Source organism: Sorex araneus, chromosome 4 (assembly GCF_027595985.1).
Source record: "Sorex araneus isolate mSorAra2 chromosome 4, mSorAra2.pri, whole genome shotgun sequence".
In the NCBI taxonomy this organism is placed as follows: Eukaryota; Metazoa; Chordata; class Mammalia; order Eulipotyphla; family Soricidae; genus Sorex; species Sorex araneus.
The window spans coordinates 20,919,302-20,945,515 of NC_073305.1; the positions used below are offsets into that span (position 1 = coordinate 20,919,302).

The 26,214-nt window shown below is 34.1% G+C and overlaps 1 protein-coding gene across 2 annotated transcripts in view; it reads right to left on the reverse strand.

Annotated features, from left to right (window-relative positions):
• The window catches only part of LOC101546873 (zinc finger protein 385D), a 340,402-nt gene that overhangs the window by 98,701 nt on the left and 215,487 nt on the right, over positions 1–26,214 (reverse strand). For both annotated transcript variants that reach the window (XM_004603822.3, XM_055135051.1), the window contains exon 3: positions 23,136–23,246. In XM_004603822.3, coding sequence (XP_004603879.1) covers positions 23,136–23,246 — 111 coding nt within the window. The remainder of the gene's footprint in view (positions 1–23,135; positions 23,247–26,214) is intronic.

The following is a 26,214-nucleotide window of genomic DNA, read 5'->3' on the forward strand; positions in this document are numbered from 1 at the left end:
TCCCGAGTCCTCTTTGGGTGTTTCTTCAACTAGCATGTTACAAAGAAATATTTAGTATAGGTATTGAACCATAGATCTTGATAAAAAGTACTCCCCTTTTCTAAATAATTCTTTATCAAACCAGCACTGCCCTGTTGTGCTTGGATATCCAGCTTCCCACTTGTTCTACCTGGACCAGAAGTGGAATCTGACTGAAGCATTTCCTGTCTTTAGTCATTGAAGTTTTATTACCACAATGGAGCAAGCAACAGGATCTTAGTTTTCTGAATGTTAGATCTCCTATTCCACATCATCATCATCTTCATCATTATCCCGTTGATCATCGAATTACTCAAGTGGTCTCAGTATCATCTCCATTCCTCCTAGCCCTGAGATTTTAGAAGCCTCTCTTTACTCACCCTTCCCAATGATGCCGCATTGGAGGCTCTTTCAGGGTCAGGTGAATGAGACTCAGCATTGTTACTGGTTTTGGCATATGAATACACCATAGGGACTTTGCGAGGCTCTCCTATGTGGGCAAGAAACTCTTGGTAGCTAGCCAGGTTCTCCCAGAGGGAGAATTAGGCTATAAGCTTCTCGGCCTCATGCTTCCAGGAGCTTGGTCTCTAGGTGTGGGTCCTTGGTGGGATTACACAGCGCCTGGGGTAGTCCCTGGGTGTGACCGCCTAGCTACTGGAAAATGAGAAATCTGGGAGGAAGACAGAGTACTTAAAATACTCCACTACTTCCTAAAAAGAACTGCGAATCATTGATAAAATTCCCCAATATTTCACTATTATGCATTTCAAAAATAGCTACTAGTTTAATTTCAGGATCCTTTCTAATATACAGCATTTTCCTATTTTTCATTTTTACTGCTATCTTTTATTTGAACTCTCTGAAGTATTAAAAATTAGTCACTGTCACTGTCATCCCATTGCTCATCGATTTGTTCGAGCGGGCACCAGTAACATCTCTCATTAAGATACTTATTGTTACTGTTTTTGGCATATCAATACACATGGGTAGCTTGCCAGGCTCTGCTGCTCGGGCTCGATACTCTCGGTATCTTGCCGGGCTCTCCGAGAGGGGCAGAGGAATCGAACTTGGGTAGGCCGAATGAAAGGCGAAAGCCCAATCGCTGTGCTATTGCTCCAGCCCCCCAAAAATTAGTCATGATTTTTTTTTCAGAAGAAGCAAATATGATCATGTAATTCATTTATAAATTTTATGTGAATTTAATATATGGGTAATTAGATACTTTCATAAGCATGAATTAATTTTTATTACCTTTATATGAAGATAAAAACATTCTCAATAAGTAGTCATATAAATATAAAAAACAGATCAATATTCATACCATAGTACCACAATTCCAGGTCTTCGAGCTAAGCATTAGACATTAAGTGTTTTTCTTAGCAAAATGGAGCAAAAATGTCTTATTTAATGAACTTGAGTTTCAACTCTGATTTTCCACTCATGAGCTATGTAAAATTCAACAAATTATTATTCTCAAGACCTCAGTTACTTAGTTTTCAAAATTATTATGAGAAAGGCTACTCTTCACTTAGCAAATTTCAATTAAGGATGCAAAGTTTTAGTGCATTTTAATAAGACAAAATTTTCTGTCTGTCTCCTGGTTCTTTATTAACTTACTCAGAATATTAGAATCCTCTTTAAGAAGGAATATGGTTTTCTCTACTCAACTTTCAGAATTATTCTCTTCTGGGAACTTCAACTGTTCCAAATCAACTCTAAGCAATAATAAGAGGGGAAAAAATGATGGATCCTACTAAGATAGAATACAAACAAAAATTGTCGAGCCTGTTCATAATGTAAAAGAATTATTCTTTAAAAGACGTGAATCATTTTTGTGGAAATTTCACTTTAAGGATTTTAAGAGGCCATGATCTTCATCTCCTCCTCCAGAGTCCAGAGAATCTAAAATTCTTTCCATGTGGCAGTTATATATCAAAAGGTAAACATGAAAGAGATGCCAGATTCAGCTTAGGGAGGAGCAAGTATGCTCTGGTATTAACAGAACCAAGAGAACAAGTACACAGGATATAAAAAGGGGGATTTCTAGGGAGAAAGGGATCCTAGACTTCCGTCCACAAGACTAATGGGATGATTTTATAGACTTACAGAGATATGATATATAAATAACTTTGTGAACATGCATATTTCTCTATGCATTTCCTTTCTTGAATTGATTTTTTTCATGACAAAAGTGAGATGTTTCCAACCTCATGCTCTGGATAGAACTATAGTCTTAATGTACTTTCAAAGAAAACTTTCTCATCTCTGTGAAATACAGAATAACAAGAAGCTGTTATGCTACATACTAGTAGAAGTTCTGACAGTGATCCTCAAATTCTTATCCTTCCTACTCACAGATAATTCCTATTCAAATAATTGCTAAGATTATTTTAGGGACCCTTAGGCCCAAGGGAATTCACAGTTAGTGGGAACTTTGTGAATTTAGTCTATGCGAAAAACAAAGGCAACATAGATTTTTTCCATCTGATTCGGTTACTTTATTTCTTGATATCTACATCAAGAACACAAGAACATTACATTGAAAAGATATATGCATACCCTGTTAAATGTGGCTACAATTATATAGAAACAAATATTGAATGACATGAAATAACAAAGAAGGAAATACACATAATGGAGTATTATGCATCAATTAAAAAATGAACTTTCAGATTGCTGCAACTTGGATAGAACAGAGAGTTACCATACAAAATGAAAGAAGTCAGAAGGAGGAGGGAAATACCAGATGGTCTCACTTATGTGTGGTATGTAGAGAAACAAAACAAGGGAATAGACAACATCAGATGATAACATTTGATTACAAAACAGATTACATTACGGAACAGTGTTCGAAGGGCATGGGGGTGTGGGTTAAAGGAAAACAAGGTCTAGAAGCAAAAAAATAAAGAACTAAGGAGTAATGAAGGTGCAGTGATTTTGTACATCAGACTATCAATTTGGGGCTAGAAAGATAGTACAGAGATTAAGGCCAAGGTTGAGCCTCGTTCAGTTCCTGGAACCGCATGATCCCCAGATTATCACTGAGAGCAGCCCTGGAAATCCTTCAAGCACCACCAGGTGTGCCTCTGACTTCAAGCACCACTTAGGTGGTCCAGGTAATCCCCTGCACTATGGGGCCTGGGAAATTCTTATGTCCCTGGACCCTCTCACTGAACCCATAGACCAAGAATTGCAAGGAGAGCTCTTGGAGATGCTCTGAGCACTTCTTAGAAGGCCTATCCAAAGTAAATGAATAAAACTTTAAAAATCAAACATCAACACTAATATAACCATGTTTATCTAAACTACAATAATTTAATGTTTTTTATTTAAAATTGTTTCAAGGGGAAGAAATGGTATAATTATTTTAATTTTATTTATTTTTGTTGTGTTTTTGGGTCACAGTGCTGGCAGTGCTCAGGTACTCTTTACTCTGTACTCTGGGATCACTCCTGGCAGGGCTTAGGTGGGTGCTGGGATCAAACTCAGGTTAGCTTTGTGCAAGGAAAGCACCCAGACAATCCTCTGCCATAATCATCTTAAAGAAATAGGCAGCAAGAGATCCATTCTTTCAATTTTTTTTTTCCTTTCTTACCCATATAATTACTGTTAAAGTTACCCTAAATGACACATTCTAAAATCTTTCATTTTCTTTTTTGGTGAAAAGTAATGGCTCATTGTTTGTTGTTTTTAATTAAATGCTGGCCATTCTAAGTGTCAATGCTCTGGTAACTACCTCAATTTTTCTGTAATTCAGTTCTTGCCACATTTATAGGAGCCCCTCAAAAAAATAAAAATGGAAAGCAATGCATAGGGTACACTGACAAAGGCATATTACCCATTAAAAAAAAACTGCAATGAAGCACTGCATTTAATTCTAACATTCTTGCTCAAATATTAGAATCCATACCATGTGCTAAAAACATACTACACATTATAGATGCATTTGTAGAAAAAAAAGTTTAAGTTCTTGTCATTGGTTAGCTTGTCTTTAAAAGATTAATGGAAAAAGTTAATTCAAAGATATAAATTTCTCAAGACATACTGTTACCTTTATTGTTCAGTAAATTATCATTATTGTAAATAGACCAATAATAATAATATGGATTATGATGCTTTCAGTGTATACTCTTATATTGAAAAATTAACAGAAAAATATTTCATTTGACTTTCATAAAATGTGTATTTCTTCCACAAAGATTGTTGACAGAATAACAAAACATATTTACATGAACATTTGTATTAATTATATTAAGTTCAGTATTTCTGACCATTTTTGCTTTATAAAACAGCACTTTCATATTCCCGCCAGGGTGTGTCAGCAATGGAAGAGACATGTATGAGTAGGTATACATGGAAAGAAAAGTACAGGGTAAAAAACAGTTCATGTCACAAAAATTATTCTATTAAATCTCATACTTAGATATATGTGTGTGTGTATATTTGTGATCATTAGGTCTTAATAATTTTTAAAAATAGAAATTTTATTTCCTTCTGGTTATGGCTCCAAGATGATTCTCAAAGCCTAATGAAGTTCCTCTTTATTTTATTTTATTTTATTTTACTTTATTTTTTTGCTTTTGGGGTCACACCCAGTGATGTTCAGAGGTTACTCCTAGCTCTGCACTCAGGAATTACTGCTGGCAGTGCTTGGGGGATCATATGGGATGCCAGGGATTTGAATTCGGGTCTGCCACATGCAAGGCAAACAACCTACCCGCTGTACTATAGGTCCAGTCCCTGAAGTTCCCCTTTATAATGTTATTATCTACACCTATGTCTGCAAAAGATACAGGTAATATTTGCATCATAGTTTCCACCAGTTGTTCAGTGGACACTACTCTGAGCAGACACTCCAGACAAAAACACATACAACAACTTCAGAGTCATCTTTTCCCTCACAATAATGTTTCATCCTTTCTCAATTCATTTTGGCATTTACTGGATTCTCGCAATAATAACAAAATGCCTGTGAAAGCTAGAAATGGTTCTAGGAACGAAGTGTTTAAAAACATACTTAGGGGATAAGTCAAAACAAGTACAGAGAAAAACAACCTATAAAATGAAATTTTCTGGAATTCCAAAATATCATTAATCTCTCTGATTAGGGGGAAATCATACCAGCCTGGGGATTTCAGGGTTAAAGATCTTGTGATTCAAATCATGAGTCTGTATCCCGTGAAGAAGCCTATAATCACTGCCATGAATTTATGAGTTATGCATAAAGCTCCAGTAACAAACAAGGCCACAAGCCATCACGGGTCCCTGAAATTACTGATGTGCTACCAAAGCTTTTGGAGTGAACAAGCAGGTGGCCCTCGCCCTGCATGCTGCAGCTCTAAATCTTCCCAATGGACTGGGAAATAAGCACTTCACCATTTAACAGGAGCAGAGGAAGTCACTTTGTCATTGGCCTGTCATGTGAATTGCTGACACAAGAAACTTCTCCCCACTTAGAAAACCACAAGCACAAGGCAATTGCTTATCATTTGGAAAATGCTTGACTTTTTTGGCCCATGTTAACAGTCTCATCTTTGGAAATAAAGCCATTTCTTTTGCAAGAACATTTCGGTACACTAAGCATTTGATTTCTAGTCATATTCCTCTAATTCTGTAGCAGTAAGCCTCTTGTGAACCTATCAGTGGTGTATAAATATTTATAACTATTGCTGTACATTGATATTCATCATATATGCATAGATGTGTATATCTGTTTGAATCAGAATGCCAACTGTCTGACGCTTATACATTTCACTGAATATCAGTTTTGAAAAATGTTAGGTCAAGCCTACATTTATCACACAGGAGTTTGTAGTTGAGGATTAGGATGCAAGAATGAAGAAAACTAGGATCAACCTGTCACTTACCTAGTGTGGTTATAAACTATTCAAAAATTAATTTATATATTTAATTCACCTTTTAAAATGTAACTTAAGAACTTCTTATTCAAAGCTTTACTAAAAAGGAAGAATTGATCAAAGATAGGGTACTTTGGCAGAGAAAAATAAACCTCAACTTGGGGGGAAAACAAGAGCTATTGAATATGTAGCAATTCTTGTCACAGACACCTAACTTGCAATTTTGGCAACATATTCATTCAGTAGGCAAAATATTGTTATGGGAGGGGTCCTGGAAGGGGGTTATTGGGCCATACATGACTGCTCTTTGAATTTCTCATGGTTTTGAGTTTAGGTATCACTTGGGCTAGTACTCAGGGGACCATATGTGGTTCCAGGAACCAAACCTAGGTTGGTTGTATGCAAGGTAAATTCTTAATTCATGCTATTATCTCTCCAGCTCCAATCTTGACATTTTCATAGCAGTACCCTCTAGAAAATATAATGAATATTAACTCTAAATACCTTTGGTGAATCTGGTATGTTGCTTAGATTAATCCCCTGAATCCTTAGAAAGTTATAGAGCAGTGTTATCAACTTCATTATACAAATGAGATTCTGATATTCATTGAGGTTGAAACAAAAAGAGAAAATAATACCTTGGAAAATTCGCACCACTAATAAGTACTCAGATGGGATTCATCTAAGAGTCTCTAAATTTTTCCATTTCATGATGCTGGGACAAATAACGTAGAATACAACCCCCTTCTCATCTAAGCTTGTCTTTTGCATTAGGTACCCAAATAAAACATTCATGTTCATAATTTTTGAGAATCATCCAAAGATTTGAACAGATTTTTTTCATTAGCACTTTTAAGATGTTTACTATAATTGAGTTATGACTATTCTTACCTCCATCACAGTTGATATGCCAGAAAAGGTGCCACTAAGAAATTGGAAGTAAAGTTAGTATCCTCAGTAGCATATCATTCTCATCCTCACCAGAGAAGAGCTGGTTGTGCTCTTCCAGAAATTGTGCTCTTCCACATGCCTGTAACGTGGATGCACACAGCTGGGCTAGGAGACCTCTCTTCCTAAATTCCATTGCCAAGTTGAATTTTATGATCTTTACTGGCAGATGATCAAATGCAAACTCTTAACTTACAGCCAAGTTATCTTACAGCAGCTGTTGGAAGAACTAATTTAGAATGCAAATCTGGCCCTTAATCTATGAGAAAGCGGTTGCAGTGATGGATGGCTTTTTGAAGCAATAGTTCATAAAAGACACCCCTGATACCCTCTAGGGCTATAGAAGAAGAAACATTTAGTTGCCATTTGTGCTCCCATATTTCAGTTTTTTGAACAATAGTCCCCAGAGAAGGCATCAGAGCACAAAAAAAAAGGGTCCAGGTGCTGAAAATCTGTCTCAACTCTTTTTTCCAAATAAGCAATGTCTCATAAGATATATAGATATATGCAAATATATATATATATAGTTTTAGTTTTAATTAATGTATTTTTAATGTCTAGGATTCCACTATAGGCACAATTACTCAAAGAACAGATAGCAGTAACATATGATGTCGAATATACATGATGTCAAACATATAGGAAACATGATGTCAAATAATAGTCGTGTTTATCACTCACCATGCCTCTAATAAATTCTGTTATTCCAGCTATGAATTAGCTAAATATGGTAAATGAATTAAAAGTTCATCATCATCATCATCCCATTGATTATCAAATTTCTCGAGTGGTCTTAGCAATGTCTCCATTCCTCCTAGCCCTGAGATTTTAGAAGCCTCTCTTTACTCGTCCTTTCCAATGGTGTTGCATTGGAGGCTCTAACAGGGTCAGGGGAATGAGACTCTTAACTGTTACTGGCTCTGGCATATAAATACACCATGGGGAGTTTGTGAGGCTCTCCCATGAGTGCAGGAAACTCTCTGTAGCTTGCCAGGATCTCTCAGATGGAGGGAAACTGAAGCCCACCTCCTCCAAGGGGCCCCTGGGAATACAGCCAGGCTAGCAGGCAAGAGACTGCATTGCTCTCTTCCAGGAGCTTGGTTTTTTTTAAAACCAATTAAAAGTTATTAAAAGGAAAAAAAAAAAAAGTTATTAAAAGGACTTGAAGGTTAAGAAAACTAAACTAAAATTTAAGAAGACTAACTTGGAGTGAACATTGACCTTCTTAAATGCTTTAATTAAAAAAAATCAAGGCTTTATTACACACATTTGATATTTATAATTCAGGTGGAAAACTCTTAAAAATATTCAACCCTGAGTAATTATTAGAATATTTATCATTAAATTCAGTTGTTAGGGTTCTATAATCCTATGAAGATATGATCTTTGGCAACTGAGCTAACAGAATAGAAAAACTTATTCTTGTTTGTTAGTCATGGAGAATAATTATTGTGGAATTTAAAATCAATTCAAATTATTATCAGACTAATAAAAAAAAGGGAAATTGCTCTAATTAGTAAAGAACTAGAAAAGGGCACAATATCCTTTTTTTTTGTTTATTTCTTTTGCTCACTTAACTTGAACAGCAAAGAAATCCCTGTATGTAAGTAATTAAAATTTGAATATTAGATTAAAATCTCTCCACCCATTTTGTACTCCTAGTTACTTTCTTCATATGGACTCACTTTCACATGAGCCAACTTGCATGAAGGGAAAAAAGTAATGGCTACTACTCATGCACATTTGTGCTCATACTTTACCATAATCCTGTCCTGTCAGTTACTCCTAGTTTTCTTAGACAATGCATTATTGATCTACAGGACTCTGGTGGAGAGAGAGAATTAGAATTGGAGATTAGAAAAGTATTCTGAATTTCCTCACAATCACGATTGGAATCTGGAACTATTACAGTTAATAATCCCCTGTCTTTTCCAAATGTAGACACTGTCAACATCCTGGGCATCCTAATTTTCTTGGTGATTAAGCAATGACAATTTAACCAGAACAAGGCCCACTGATTCTTTCATAGTAGTACTCCCTTGATCGACATGTTGGAATTAAAGCAATCGGGTTATTCATCTATCTGTTGATGCAGTATCTGGTAGAGGACACTACCGATGTGTTTGGTGTTAAGATTTAAAAAAAAAAAAAGCAAACACACAATGGAAACCTGAGGTTACAGTGAAACTATATTATTTCCTTGAACAAAAAAAAAAACAAAACACTGATGTCAGAAAATGAAGTAAGCTCACAAAAGAAAGATTATTCTTTTATCAAGAATAAGCTAGAGCAAAGACAGTTTCAACTATCTCTCCTCAAAATTTATCTACTTCTTGTCAAAGGACATGCCTTACAAAGTTTGAATGGTGAAGAAGAGGAAGACAAAATTAAAAAGTGGTGGAATAAGACTTGTAAGGTTACATAACATGCAAGCATCATCATGCGTATTTTGTCATTAATTTTGGTACTCAGAGCATGTTTATTTATTTATTTGATTTGCACCCTTTCTGGGTTGTTGCTCAGGCCTTATTCCCTAGCTCTAGATTCAGAATTCACTTTTAGCTGACTTGGGGGACCATCTGGGGTGCCAGGAATCAAACCCAGGTAGCTGTTTGCAAGGGAAGCACCCTATACACTGTACTATATCTAGTCCCATCAATACATATTTATAAATAACAACATGTCAAGTGCCTCCCTATTCAGCAATGCTCTTCAATTAAAAAAAAAGTATCAGGCAAATGCATTTACCCCAACAGAGCTTAGATTATAATTATCAGTGGATAGGACTGAAGCAATAGCACAGCAGGTAGGGCGTTTTGCATGAGGCCAATCCGGGTTTTGATTCTTCTGCCCCCTCTGAGAGCCCGGCAAGCTACCGAGCATATACCACCTGCAGGGCAGAGCCTGGCAAGCTACCCATGGCATATTCGATATGCCAAAAACAGTAACAACAAGTCTCACAATGGAGACTGGTGCTGGCTCGAGCAAATCAATGAACAATGGGACGTTAGTGCTACAGTGCAGTAAATATAATAAATAAGTAGATACCTTATTCTAGAAGGTAATTTGTTCTCAAAATACAGGAAACCAATATTGCTACATAAGAAAGAAAACAGAGCAAGATGATGATGTCAAAAAGTCAACTGGGGCAAGACAGCTTAATTGGCTAAGTGTATGCTTGATGAACAAGGAACTCAAGTTAAATCTCTTGTACTGAATGGTCCCCAAACACCACCAGAAATAGCCACCCAGCAACACTGAGTTTGACTAAAACAAAGTATATCTAAAGGTCATGCTCATAGGACTATGTAATCATTTTAAGAATTCTGCCTTTTAATTGAAGTGAAATGCAGTACTATCAGAGGATTTTTTAAACAGAAAAGTCATCTAGTCTCAGCAAATTTTTGAAATATGAGCACAAAGAGTAAGAACAGAGATAGTGATTAAGAAATCCTTATAATAATTTAGGTAAGAAGTGTTACCAACTTGGTCTAGAGGAATATGATAAATGTGATCAAATTAGGGATATGTTTTGGAGCTAGGATCAACATAATTGGTGGAAGGTTAAATACAGGTTGTGGAAAAGCAGATGGTAATTTTCCAGATGAACAAGAAGAGTGGATCTTCCATTATCAAAAAAATACTATGTGTGTTGTGGGTTTGATAGAGTGAGATATGACCTTTACATAATTTTGAACATTTTATGCTAAAGGTATTTGATCAGTGACCAAATGAAGGCAGTGACTAAGCAGACAGAACTCAAGCATGAACTTAAGAAATTTTAAGTGGACTTATACATATGGATACCATCTTGAATCTCTATTGACAATGCAGGTCTCTACTCCTAGGAACTGTAGTAATTCTCTGACCTAAATTTGAGAAATCTTTTATGTAAAGTTCATTTTTTTCAATAAGATAAGACTGTTAGCTTCTATTTCTTTAACATTGCTTAGAAATATATTTTAAAATAAAATAAAGTGGTGGTACATGTGAAATACCTTTTATGGATCCACTGTCTTCTCTGTAGTTTCACTTCCTGACATTTTACAATTTAAAAACTGAAAATTCATTTTAAGTGTAAGAAGATGACATGGTCAAAATGATAGTAACTGGCTGCTACCATAATAATGCTACATTTTCTCAAAATAGACATCAACTTTGTTAACATGAAATGTTCTAACAGAATTACAATGTAAACTAAACTCCTCCACCTGGGAAAGAAAGAAAAGAAAGAAACCTGAGTGGGAGAGGAGAGAGAGAGATAGGGTTCATTTATTTAAAGTATATGTTATTAAATTATTTGTCTCTATACAATTAAAATAGCTTTTTCAGTCAATATAAGGATTTATATATATACATATATGTATATATATAAACATGGTCTACTATGTGGATTATTTCAAAGTTAAGCAGTCATATATGATGGTTAATAATTAATACGTTTAGAAAATCTAAAGTAGTTTAAGATAACAAGTTTCTTTGGGAAACCATTGGAAGAAACAGCGTGGGCAAATAAGAGACTATTATTTTGACCTACTATGCTTCAAGAAAGATTCCACTTACTGACTCTCAACAAGGATTGGTAGGAAATGGTGCAACAAACTTTCCGTTAGCTGTTAAACATGCACAACAAGAAAGCACTCCTCAACAAATCTAATTAGCTTCTATTTGGGGAAGATTCAGGACCACAAAGATACAAGTGAACCATTATTATCTTTCAATTTGATTTTTTAAAACCAATCCCAACCAGTAATTTTTAGTTCGAAGTTTCTACATGAATAACTTCCTCAATTAAATTATTTGTTGTCTCTTTTTGTTTTGTAAAACAAAGTAAGAATAATAATATCTAAATATTATACAAATGAACTCTTTGTTTTTCAGTATCCCTTGAAAATAGAAATATATTATTACCATAGAAAGTTCAGCTATCGTAAAATTATTAATAGCCTAGTAATACAAGAGGATGATTTTCAATTAAATTCATGTTATATAGTAGTTTCATATTATACTCGGCTTTGTTTTTCAATCTTAATTTATGATCTCTGTGCTCTAAAATTATTTGTCTCATATTTCATAATGCTATAGAAATAAAGCAAAAAAGAACAAAAATTTCCTTGTGGAATGCTCAAAGATATATAAAATGCTTATTTAATCAGATTTACTTTAAATACTTTATAAAACTGATAAATATATTAGATGATAATACTATATCATTGCTCTAATACTATTCTGAAAATACTTTTTTAAGAAAGAAAAGTTGGCTTAGCGAAGCAAGAAATACTTCCACTACATATAATATACATTAGAGACACTAGCTAAAAGTAATGCTGACTTTTCGCACGAGATTTTAAAACATTTACTTCTCAATGTCTTGTTAAACCATGGATAGCTACTTAGTGTTACTTAAAATAAGATAAAATTAAGGATAAATATTCCCTACTCTACGCCAAAACATAAAACAAAAAACCTAACTTAGGAAACCATTAAAAATCAACGAAATTAGACTTGCAAACACTCTAGTAAAACATATGCTAAAGTGCTTTTTACAGAAGTACTGAATATTCATTGAATTATAATTCATATGATTTTAATTTCTTCAATAACCGCTCTAAGAATGGGAAAAGTTAATGTGAAACTAAGGAAACAACAGATCAGAAGCTACTCTTGTGAATTATGAAGGCAAAAACAGATGAATAATAACAATAAAATACAAATTATCAACCAAACTTGGAGAGCTATTTTGGGAGAGCATTTTTATACGAGGGAACAGATACAGTCAAAGTAGACATGACAACTCAATGAGATCCAAATGTAAATGATCAAACCATCGACAAAAACCTTGAAGGAAAATGTTCTTCCCATGGAGGGATGATTTGTACTGGCCTCCAGGTGTAATATTATGTGCACTGATGAGCTGATCAACAGAACAGAACTTCTACCCAGCTGTAATCAAGAGTGATTGATGGTTGGGACAAAAAAGTTGATTATCATGACAAGTTCACTGATGCAGAGAAAATAAGCTTTGCTTGGGAAATGGATAAAACCTGCTCAGAGACTACCTTCAGAATCCTTATTTATAAAGGAATCTAAGAGAAAGTTTAAAGTTGTACAGGAGGGACCTGCTATTCCAATAAACCTAATAAGAATAAATTTGCCATACATCAATCTCCACAGATTTCCTAGGTAAGGAATTTAAAAAGCTCATTTTGGCTCAATAAGACATGAAACACATATGTTCAGCATGAAACTTAATGAATAGTTCTGGAAAGTTATCGGCCCATCTCAAGGTATCAAGGAAGATCATGCATGGCAGCAGAAAATAAAACTTTCATTTCATTTTCATACCTGACCATGTATCCACTTGCCCTCCTCAGTTCTCACACCTCACAAAATATGAGTTCCCCAAATGATTTCTACAACCTCCACCGCTATCAGATTCAATTTACATCAAAACATGGATTTGAACTGAGCCAACAGATCCCAGAGGCAGTATTTTGCATTTAAAATGAGGTTTGGCAAGCTTCAAAAAGGTGAATCTGAGCCAGAAGTCTGAGTGTAGTAGTACTCTAAACAGTAGCTAGATTATCTGTTGATTCTGAAGGAATACATCCTGCATCTTTTCAATTGCTGGTTTTAATGTCATATAATGTCATATAAAAAAAATCTACAATACAATCCAAGCAGAGTGTGAAATTTATTTCATGCCTCGTACAATTTCATTCTCCTTGAACTCAGGCTAGAACAAAATAAACACTTCTAATGTAGTAAGGATTTAAAAATATCAGTGGAGAGGGACCTGCAGAAATAGGATAAGGCCTTTGCCTTTCATGTGGTCGACCTGGGTTTGATTCCTATCATCCCATATGGTTCCTCAAGCCCAGGTAGCAAGACCTCTGAGAACAGAGCCAGGCAAAAGCCAGGCCCTGAGCCCTGGCCGGGTGTGGCCCCCAAACCCAAATAAATAAATAATATAGGGGTGAAAATGGTAGACTGAATGAGTATGTTCATTTTATGTTCAGCCATGAGAACACTTGAAAAGGTAAATATGTTTCTACACAATTATTCTAGTTAATAAAGACTAGAAAGTTAATAACAAATGTTGAGAGAGATAGGGCTATAAAGTGCCGCAAAAACCAAAGTGTCACAAGGACAGACATAAGAACGAATTACCTTTTATTCATTCCTTTGCTCCTCTCACCAGAAACAAGCCTTTTCAACAAAGCCTGTTGTATTTTCCAGGACTATGGTGGAACTGATGTTTTATAAAATGTTGACATAAACTATAAAAATGACCTTGCAATAACAGGGTTATGAACTATGCTGGATGACTTATAGAGCATTATTTTTTTTATGCTGAAGTTTCACATTCAAAGATTCAAGCAAGAGATGTCATTTTGTGAAATTTTCAGATGCAGAACACATGGATATTTTGGGTCAACTTTAAATTATATTCTGCTATTTCTTTTATAGTAATCACAGATTGAACTGAGGGCCACACATATAAGTTCAATGCTATACCACTTTGCTACATTCACAAATCCTATAAATTATTTTCAACTATAAACTGAGTTGGTACCCTTCTAAGAATCTTCACAACATAATTATAAAACTAAAATTGACAATTTTTGACACGGCAATTTTTTTCCCCAAATATCCTAAAATTTAGTGGTTTCTACAGAGTAAGCATTTAAAGTCAGAAGAACCAAATTCTAGGTGATGTTCCTAGTTAAGTTCACTTACTTGCTTTATTGCAAATAATGTGAACATCCATTTTTAGGTTTTTGGGAAACAGTTGCTTGGCATATGAATCCTTTCTTGCAGTGATATCAGGCATAGGGTTAAAGGGTCCTAAAATTCATTTGGAGGCCATATTTGGCTGTATTCGTGGCTTACTTTTGGCTCCTGGCTTGCTCCTGGCTCTTCTGCTTAGGAACTTCTGAAACTCGAGAGACCGTCTAGTCTATGGTGACAGGGTTTGAACCCAGGTTTTCCTAGTGCAAGGCAAGCACACTACATCCTGTTCTCTCTATGCCCCTGAAAGTTCATTTTGATCACAAGCTATCAATTATTCTAAATGTCCTTAGCGAAAGTTAAACTTAGAACTTTTCAAAATTAAGTTCTACCTTGAATTTTCTTTTATGGCAATAAAGAAAAATATTTCTGATCTTGAGTACTTCATGTATTTGCAAAGCATTTATTGAATACACTCAAGAGTTTTAGAACTTTTCGGGGGCGGGGGTTGGGTGGGAGGTTTACTGTGGTTCTTGGTGGTAGACTATGTGCACTGGTGAAGGGATGGGTGTTTGAGCATTATGTAACTGAGACTTAAGCCTGAAAGCTTTGTAACTTCCAACATGGTGATTCAATAAAAAAAAGAGTTTTAGAACTTTTATGTAAATATTAATAGGCTTCTGGTCTACCTTTGGATAATATTGTCAACTTTTATTTTTCTGAGTTGGAAATATTTCACTTTCTTGACCAACACTTGCCTTCCTTCTTATCACATTCAATATTTCTGTGCTCTGAGCTCATGCTTCACTTTCTTTTCAAAACTTGTCGCTTTTTCTAGGCGGTATCTAGTGAAACATCCAATGTGTGTGTTCTGCATTGCCCTCTGTAGAATTAGCTCATTGAAGTAGTATTGCCTTTAAGTAATTCTTAACTCTGAGATGTGTTTCCAACTTCTGTTTTTTTTTTATCATTTTATAGTTTCTTTTATCTTTTTTATTGTTTAACTACCTTCTGCATTATATAGTATATAGTGAGTGACCAGCTGCCTTGGCTGAAATTGTGAGAGCAAACTAACCTAAATACTAAATTCTCTAGGCTTTGCCCCCGTGATCTGATAAATAGAAGCAGTAGGCTGGAATGAAAGAATACTGCTTATAATAGTCCAGCATTTCTTAACCAGGGACCAAAAGACCTTCTGTGAGCCCAAATGATATTTCTTTGTGACTACAGGAGAAAATGTCAATGAGGGGTTATCGTATGAGGCTAACTGATAGAATGGGGGTTGGAGGGCAACAGGAAGAAGCTAGTTGTAAGTGGTCCATGATTTGAAAATAATGTTATATATGCCCTAGTTGTATCAACAACTTGCAGACCTTGTATAAAAAAGCCAACTACATATTCTGGCCTTTAGTTTACCATGTACAACACCCACACAATGGGAATAATTAGTTTGCAGATATTGCTAAGCCCTAATATTCAACATTCACTAGATGCTCAGAATGCTTCAGAATAATAAAAAAATCTCTTTAAGTAAGGTAATATCCACAGGTTACGGAGGAGGGTATGTATGCATTAATGAGAATTCTACTCAAATTAACTTTTTCTCTCTGGACTATCAAGTTCAAATTCCCCATTTCTACAAGTCAAATGTAAAGTTAATTTGCTACTTTTTTCTTTGTGTTCACAGCAAAGAACTTCAAAGAAATATGAACTCTTTTACAAAGATTTCTATTAGTTTCTTAACCTTTCTACACCTATAGATAAAATTTTGGGATATTGAAGCCTCATTCAGAATTCTGAAATGTGTTAGCGTTGGGAGTTTTTGTTGGGAGTTTTTTAAAAAAGCGTGGTAACGAAGCCCACTGCTTAAAGAGATGCCTAGGTTCTTTCTGGGTCATTTTCCTCTAAAATGCTAACAGTTAGACCCAACATTTCTTGCTTGGCTCTTCTGTTGCTGTTTTGTTTCTTGGGAATTCTTGACAGAGATGTTAGGTCTCATTCAAGAAGCAGAACAAGGCATGACCCAGGGAGGTGGTGAGGCTGAATACACACTTTACAGAAGTCCTTGAAGAGAGATCTCTAGTCACTTGTTTCAAAGGCAGCCATAACCCTATAATCCATAACAGAACATTCTGGAATTAAATATCACACAGAAGGCAACTGACGGCCTAGGAAAACCTCATCAGGTTCCTATCATGTCTGTCCCTTTTGATGGAGGCAGAATAGTTCTGTCAAAGAGCTGCTTGTTTGTTTGTTTGTTTGTTTGTTTGTTTGTTTGTTTGTTGGGTCATACCAGGTGATGCACAGGGGTTATTCCTGGCTCTGCATTCAGGAATTACCTTCAATGGTGCTCAGGGGACCATATGGGATGCTTGGAATTGAACCTGGGTCTGCCAAGTCCTAGGCAAACGGCCTACCCACTGTGCTATTGTTACAGCCTCTCTAGGAGCTGCTTTTAAAGAAGAAAAAACACCTTGTAGAAGGCCCTATTGCCCAGGCCAAGCTCCAAGTACCATTGTGTATCCTGGAAATGAGCAGAGGACATTCTCTTCTGCCTGAAAATTTAATTTATAACGTGGTTCCTCAGAAAGTCCTTTGGGACTTAGCAGCAGCAACAGACTTAGAGAGGTTGATGGCTTTTAATGAATGCAGCTTTGACAGACCCAAGTAAGTCCCTGCAGTTTAAAATATATATATATATATATATTTTTTTTTTCTAGTAGTGAATACCTCCAATCTTAACATAAAAATATACTGGAAGTGAACACTTTCAACAGAATTGATCAGTTTAAGTTATTTTCTCAAAGACAAAACAAAAAATAAGCTCTTATATTTCTTTGGAAGTAATTTAACATTCACACAAAAATACTATTGTAAATGCATTTATAATCCCCTGAAATAAAAAATATCCGTTTTAATTTGATTTATCATTCAGTTTGTGATTCAACTGTCCCTATGTTATAGCTTATGATCCTTATAAGACAGCTGTGATAAATGGCTAGTCATTTGAATTGAAATAGTTTTATACCTATAAATTCAGCCAGGAGCCTGGGTGCATGTAGCCAGTTAAAACACAGGTCTGGAGATAAGTTGCTTTATTTCTGATCAAATGATTGTACTACATTTTTGACTCAACATCAATTGATGCTTCTTTCAGGATGGGGATAAGAGGAATATTTGCCATGCAGAGACATTTATTAACCTTTACACTAGAATATATAAAAAAATGCTGAAATTTGAATATGATAATAATAATGTCAATGAATTCTCCTGAATATGATTTGAGACTGTAGATACCAATAAACTTATTTAAAATATTTCAACTAAGGCCTTCCATTGTATTTATGATAATTCGAAGGATCACCTTTTGGAAGGGTCTGTGATTTATAAGCAGTATTATTACTTTCTAATGAGAATTTTTCCCGATGGTTTACCAATCAGTCCCACAAATTAATGTTAACAGTACTCTGTGTTATGAAGAATATATTATCACTCAATTATTGTTCAGTAATTCTTATTTCTATTTAAGTATTTAACTTGTTTTTAATTGAATCCTATGACCAAACATGGGTGATGCAATAAAAAAACTTATAAAAACTAATGAGCAAGCAGAATCCAGTGGTTTTCAACTACTGGTCAGCAGAAGTGTGCAGTGCAGGGTATAAAAGGTAATAACAATCACTGGCAGAAATCAGTGATTAATGATTAATGATTTAAAAATGATTAAAAAATCATTTTTTCTACAATGGCTCTGATTCCCTTTAGTTAATTCCACAAAAGACTTCAGGTCCTCGGGCCGGAGCGATAGCACAGTGGGTAGGGCGTTTGCCTTGCATGCGGCCGACCCGGGTTCGATCCCCGGCATCCCATATGGTCCCCCAAGCACCGCCAGGAGTAATTCCTGAGTGCAAAGCCAGGAGTAACCCCTGAGCATCGCTGGGTGTGACCCCCCACAAAAAAAAAAAAAGTAAAAAGACTTCAGGTCCTCTCTGGTACTGTGGAATACACAGGTTTCCACCTCTGCCACTGCTAAAGCACCGCTAGAACATCTGATGGATTTGCTGCCCTACCTGGAGCAGACGAGGTAGAAACATTCAAGAAATGAACATTGTACCTGCTAGCCAGCCACGGCCATGTGGTCTGGAACAAGTCTCCTACATTCTCTGTTCTTAAGCTGTGGCATGTAAACTTAGCAGAATTCTTTGGCTTCTAATTTACCCATCCCTACCATTACAAGGTTAACCATAATGAGTGGTAGGTGCAGCGATTGTGTGATTGTTTAAAATATTTCACATGCTATAAATAGAAATTACTCATTCTCTACATTGCTTAATAATCTTACATCCTTGCTAGCCCTGCTATACGTGCCTTTCAAAGACATACTTACTAACTTGTCCAGGCCAATGGTAATTTACACTTACTTGAAAATGCTGCTAAAATAATTGGGCAAGTTAAAGCCTCTCAGTCTTTAATGGAAAGCCTTTTTTTGCATAACCTCATGTATATATCATAAGAAAATCAACAAGTTTTTTTAAAAGTGTATAAGCTAAGATAATTTGATCTGACAGAGTGCACATAATATAGTGTTCTATTTTAAATTTATTTGCAGGATATAATTTTACACCGTAAACAGATGTGACATAAAATCAAACCACAGATTTTAATATGAAGGGTTAAAATAATAAATAGAGGTGTACGGAAAAGAAATTGAATTTTCATGATGCAGAGATGAAAGAACTATAAGCTATTATTTTCATTGTAAAGAGAAGAATCTTTGAAATTTAAAAAGGTTATATGGCAAAAATACTTTCCTATGTAATGGAAGATTCAACCAAGCATATAGTGTTACCTTTCCAGAAAGACTCAAAGTTTAAGTATAGGAATAGGAAAATAAATTTGAAATTTAGCTTGAAAGAGCAAAGAGAAATTTGTATTGGTATAAAACCTTTTCTTTAGATTAAAATAATCTTATTTGTGAACTTTATTTGTATTTTTATCATTTAGAGATTATTTCATTATATAATAATGAATATATAACATATGAAATTGGTTTTGGCATTCCATATTAAATATTTGATAAAGTTAGTATTAATGGACATGATCATTAATGAACATGAATAAGTAAATAAATCTAATATTTCCAGCACATTAGTTCCCCTTATTGATGTAATAATAATGCCATAGACTCTCTTTCAAGTCTCTAAGGAAGATAGAATGGACAGGATTTTCAAGTTTGATGTATTTCAATTTAGAAAAAATTATATTTTATTTGTAAATCAAGTTAAAATATAGCTAGATAATTTTAAAATTTAATTAACAAAGGATGTTGTCATTTTTAAATTATTGAAACTTAAAAAGTTATGAATACATAGTAAATTTATATACAAGGATAAATAGAAATAAAGAAGTACAGTGTATTCCCTTGAGTCCAGTTTATACAAACCAAATAAAACTGGATTTCTTATTAGTGTATACATATTTAAATCTAAATTCCAGGAAATTATGACTATATTACCTGATAATGGGTTATTATGTAATAGATTGAATAGATTATTTATTAGCTTATATTAAAAGAGAAATAAAGGTTTGGGATATAGCTATTTGAGACTCTGAGTTGAAACCTTAGTAAAAGCTGACCTGTTGTACTGCAGGATATAGGCCTGTTTTGTCCCAAGCACTGCTGATTGTGACTCTAGTGTCCCCCTAGTATAGTCAGTCTCCAAACACAGCAACGCCAGCCCAGAGTACTAAATTGACAGACCTAGAGTAAAAGAATGAGTAAAGCCAAGAGTAGACCCATGATTCCTCAGACCACCTCTCAGGGAGATTCCTATTGTTTTGAAAAATGAGAAATGCTTCAAAATTATCCAAGTGATTCCCCGTGATTATCAAAGTCCTTATGTGCAGATGAGGGAAGCTGAAAAGTTAGATTCTGCATAGTTTAACATGAAAAGATTTCAACCAGTATTTGTTGGCTTTGAAGGCTGAAAGTAAGTCAAGAGTTAGAGAACAAGGCCATGTCTAAAGCATGACAGATAAAAGATAAAGAACTAAACTGCCCCCTAGAACATTAAGGAGGAAACAACCCTGCTGATGTACTGATAAGTCCAGGGGGACGCATTTCAGGATTCTCCCTTCCAGAACTATAAAACAACAAATTCTTGTTACTTTAAATCAGTGTGTTTGTTCTAAGTTGTTATAGCCACGGCTAAAGATGAATGCAGTGATAGCTAAATTATGATTCAGCCTACTAGTCTAAATCTCTCAAATACCTTGATAATTTATTTTGATAACATGCCAGGCAAAACTAAAAGTAAAGTTGTAAGAATGAGAAGCAATTGTCTCTAACAGATACATATCAATTCTTATGTTACCTTGAAACTTTATCGCAAAATAAATTATCATTCTCTTGTACCAAGGAAGATTACATTTTAGAAAATACATTTACAAACATACCTCAAGTTCTATTATTATAGCTCTTCTGAATAATCATATATAGGCATATATATTGTCATATATGCCTATATATAATCATATATAGGCATATATATTGTCACATGACCCTTCATAAGGGTCATGTGACAATATATCTAGTCTTCATATATAACTTTGATATTTATTTATAGGATTAAAAATTTGTTTACAGGAAATGGGAAAAGTAGCAATCACCTTTGGGTTTTTAAGAATGCTGATAGGGGAAAAGTCAACCAAAGACCTAGTCTATATAAGGCAGGTTGTTTTCTTACATTTGGTGGGAAAATGTGTTTGATGAGCTTGAAAAGTCTTCCTGATAGTTTACAGGAATTTTTTTTATTGACAGTGAAATTTTTGGCAGGAAGAACTATTTGAAATAGCCCCATCAAATAATAAGAATCTGGCAACATAGGCCCTGGACATACAATCTGATTCATTCCAAAGTGAAATATCAGCATGATTTAGAAAAAAATGAAAAGGATCCAAAAAGGAGAACCTTAAAAAGAAGATTTAGGGCAACTATAATTTTATTTCCTGAGAGTTTAGGGAACAATTGAAATAACAACTATTAAGTCCTTACTCTTATTTACATATTGGAAGGGCTCCTCTTACAACAGTAGAAGGGATCACTATATCAAATTTACAAGTTGAAAATACTTTTGTTACTGATTTATATATAAAAATAATAAAACCAAAATATTATTGTTTTTTATAAAAATAAAATTAAAGAAAGCCCAATAATTCATTTTAAATAAAATATGATTTACATTTCATTTTAAATAAAATATGATTTACATTCATTTAAAATAAAATATGTTTTCTTTCTTACAGTGGCCAGTACAGCTAAGTATTATGCAGGTTATCTACTCTTTTCTTTCTAAGTTATCTGAAGGAAAGTTATAGCCTTTTCTAATAATTATACCAAAAATATGATTTTAAAGATACTACTATAAGTATAATTTTTAAAGACACAACCAGTCCTTAGATGTAATATAATAAACTGACAAAAGGAAAGAATTACTTATGTTTATCCTCCCTCCTTTCCTTGTGCCTAATTATTTTATATGCCATCTTCATCAACAGAGCACCAATGGGAAATACTAGCCCAAGAAGATTAAATACAGAAAGGCCTTATATTCTATAAAATCCATATTTGTTTAGTCATTTCCATAATACACATAAGCTTGGGACAAAAGAATGGCAAAATGTAGGGTCAATTTTGATAGGATTTGGTTTCATATTTGTCTAAATATCATCAAAGTGTTTATCATTTCTTTGGAGGAGAAATAGTACTTTTTATATTAGCCTTGAAACAAAAATAACTTGACTGTGTTGAATGTTGAGAGTCCATCTCAATCCTCATAAAAAAGTAGGAAATACATTATACCTCTATAAATTAGAGTGCAAAGCACTAATCATCTCTTCAGATATCCCTCTTTAGTTATGCTCTTTAGTCATGTTTTATTAAGAACTATAATACTTTAATGTATTTGAGACTCCATGTTAAATTCTAGTACTGTTAAGGAACTAACTTGAGGTCTATTATATAGATAGAATCAAGGAGTCAAGGACCAAAGTGAATTTTAGGACTCCATGGAAGGATGACAAAGAGAATTTACAAGTCTAAAGTTTCATTGTTAAAATATGACTTATCACTCTCCTTATTTCAGATGTATAATTTACAGAAATCTTTACTCATTCTAAATCTTATTAATTCCCCAAGGCAAGATATATTATCTAAATTCAGCATTCCAAAGAGGTTAAAAATCACAATTAAACTTCAAGTATATAAGGTTGTAAAGACATTAATATTTATACACTGCATATTATTTTCAATATTATATTGCTATATAATATAGTATATATAAATAATAGAACAATCTGTAGTATAGTATTGTGATAAACATATATTATACATAATTGTATGTATATTTCATAGTAAACTACTAATTGCAATGTAATAAAATCTAAGCACAGAAGGAGTTAAAATATTATCTTTGAAATTTGACATACTCGGTTTTTTAAGAAAATGTTTCAGAAATCTCTTCTGCAAGATTAGAACAGCATTATACGTATTTTTTGGTGAATACTAAATGATAAACTTACATCAGAATTAAATCTCAATTGGCAAATGTTGCATGATATGATTTGCTTTCTTCGATGAGGAAGAGGAACCCCAAATGTATGATTTATTACAGCTTTCTGAATCGGGTCCATCTGTAATGAGAAAAAAAATACAACAAATAGAAATAAAGCTTGTCAGTTCAATTGGAATGTTGCCTATTTCATTAAAGAGGCAATCTGTACAGCTTCAATCTATTGCTCACATTATAAAGAACATTTTTATACTGAGAAATGGCATTTCCACTTTCTTGGAAACTAGACTACAATAAGCCTGAAGCTTAGTATGATAAGGAAATGATAAATGTACCCATTAGATTCTGCATACTAACCGTTTTTCTCATTTAGGATCAACAATTGTCTCTGTTTGATAATCCTTAAACATAATTAAAAGTTTATCAAAATGCAAGTTTCTGCTAATGCCAGCAATATGTATACAGAGAAGTGTGTCTATACCACGGCTCCAAACAGACTGCAAATAGGCTTCGTCTGTGGAGCAGCTATGGAAATTAACACTGTGTTGTCCAATGTCGATCTTATGCTGTTTGGTACTATTTGAACTTAAATATATAGTATAAAAATCTTGCTTAAAATTTTTTTTTTTTTTTTTTTGCTTTTTGGGTCACACCCAGCGATGCTCAGGGGTTACTCCTGGCTTTGCACTCAGGAACTACTCCTGGCGGTGCTTGGGGACCATATGGGATGCCGGGGACCGAACCCGGGTCGGCCGTGTGCAAGGCAAAGGCCCTACCCGCTGTGCTATCGCTCCGGCCCCTTGCTTAAAAATTTTAAATACGCAAAAATACAAACTTAGACAATAACCACTTGTTATCTAATATATATATATATACATGTATATATATATATATATATACTGACATCCTATGAGTTTATTATTTGATATCCACAGAGTTTGTTTGGTTTTTAGTTCTTTGGCCACACCTTCATGTTCTTGGGGCTTACCCCTGGCTCTGTGCTCAAGGATCATTCTGAGTGGTACTTGGGGGAACTGTGTGTGATGCTGGGGATTGAACCCATGTCAACAATATGTCAAGGCAAGTGCCCTGCCTACTGTACTATCTGGCCCCCAAGGTTCACAGAGTTTAAACCAGACCGTCAGTTATCTTTATCCTATCTTCAGGACAAGACAAGTGACACTAAAAATGTATGGCTAACAATAATCTTTGTGCACCAACTTCCGTTCTTACACATTATTGATCTCAATGTTATTCAGATAAAAGTTTTCAACTGTTTCTGAGTATTTGTGTAATAACTATGCTTGTATGTGTCTATATACAAGCTGGTTACAATCAGATTTAAACTTGATAACTTATCATATATACTTAGCATAGTCAGTGGAAGACATACTAAACATTTAATAAATATTGATTATTTGTTTCTTTGTCTCTGAATATGCAAAAATCCAGGGTAAAATTATATTGCAATTCTGTGGTCAATCTCTGCATACTAATCCAAACTTCTAAAACTCCTAGATTGCTTTTGACCTCTATTGCCTTCTATTACAGTCCATGTAAAGGAAATCATACAGTATTTGGTAATTTTGTGTTTGGAATATTAAATTCAATATAGTAATTTTAACATTTATCCATGTTGTTGCATTAACTAATACATTTTTTCTTTTTGGTACTGAGAATTTTCCCTTTATATGTCTGCAGCACAGTGTTTATCCATTTGCTAGTTAGTGAACATACCCGTCCATTAAATTCTGTAATATTTTCAAATCTTGCTAGACAATGTAAAATCATTGCTCAATTATTGTTAGCATTTTAATCCAAACATTTAAAACTAATTAAAAAATATGACCTCTTTTCCTTTTCCTTGGATTATTATTGAGTATATATGCCATGGTATGCTACTCTAGTTTATACATATTATGCCTAGCTCCCAAATATATCTTACATAATCTCACCCCTATTTATATACAACCAACGAGAACAATGCACAAAACCTGAGAAAACCAACAGAAACACAAATTCGTGAATCAGGAGTGCAGCAATAAACTTCATTCTTCTTCCCAATATAATTCTATTAGTCACTGAAAAATGTCATCATAATACTTCTATGACAACAATATCAAAGAACAGTGAGGGTAATTTTCCTTTCAGTTAGCAGCTGAAGAAAAATTAAAAGCAGAAAGAAGTCATTGATTTAGAGGTAGCTTCCTCATCATGTTGCACTATATCTGTTTGTGCATAAATGGATTATCAGTGATATTATGCCTATAACTCATTTAGAGATACGGAGGTCCCCTTAAAATAATATTTTGAAATAAAAATGAACTATAAATTCATATCAAAGATTTTCTGAAGCTGTGTAGTCACTGTGTTTTTATCATAGACAGGTGAGCAGCAAATTCTTTTGGTCTTTCAGTAAAACTGGGAAACAGTTATAGTATTCAATTCAAATTTGTGTAGGAGGTATTTTGAAACGAGGCACTTCATGCAAATGTGGCATATTCTCTAGATTTAATTCTTTTGTTTGAATTGAATGATGTTCTGATCACTTTATCTATAAAACTGAATTCCAACATACGCAAAGTAGCATATTCTTTAGAGACAATTTTATCTCTGAGTACATTTTAAAAAACATTTAACTGAATTGTTTTAAAAGTGGATTGTATCTAAAGTAATTATATTTTATCATTATAAGTATCTATCATTCAAAATATCTAACTTTAATGCCTATATTAATGAAATTAAATCAATTTTATATCTCTGATAAGCATATGTAAACTATATGTAAACTTATTTATGAACTATTTTGCAAAAGTAAATTATAAATACGCAATAATTCTTTTGTTGAATGTTTAGTTAATTGATACAGTATAGTATTAAAGAAGTTGCATCTATTACCCACTCAAGACACACATACCCACTTTGATCACTTTGTTTAAACATATGATAATTTATCATTATAATCAAGCATCTGTTCAAAAAAATGGTTTTTATGTTGGTTACTCCATATTTCTTTTACTAAGTCTAATTTGTCAAAATAACTACACCATTTTGTATATATGTATATTATTAACTAGGAGGTATTCTTG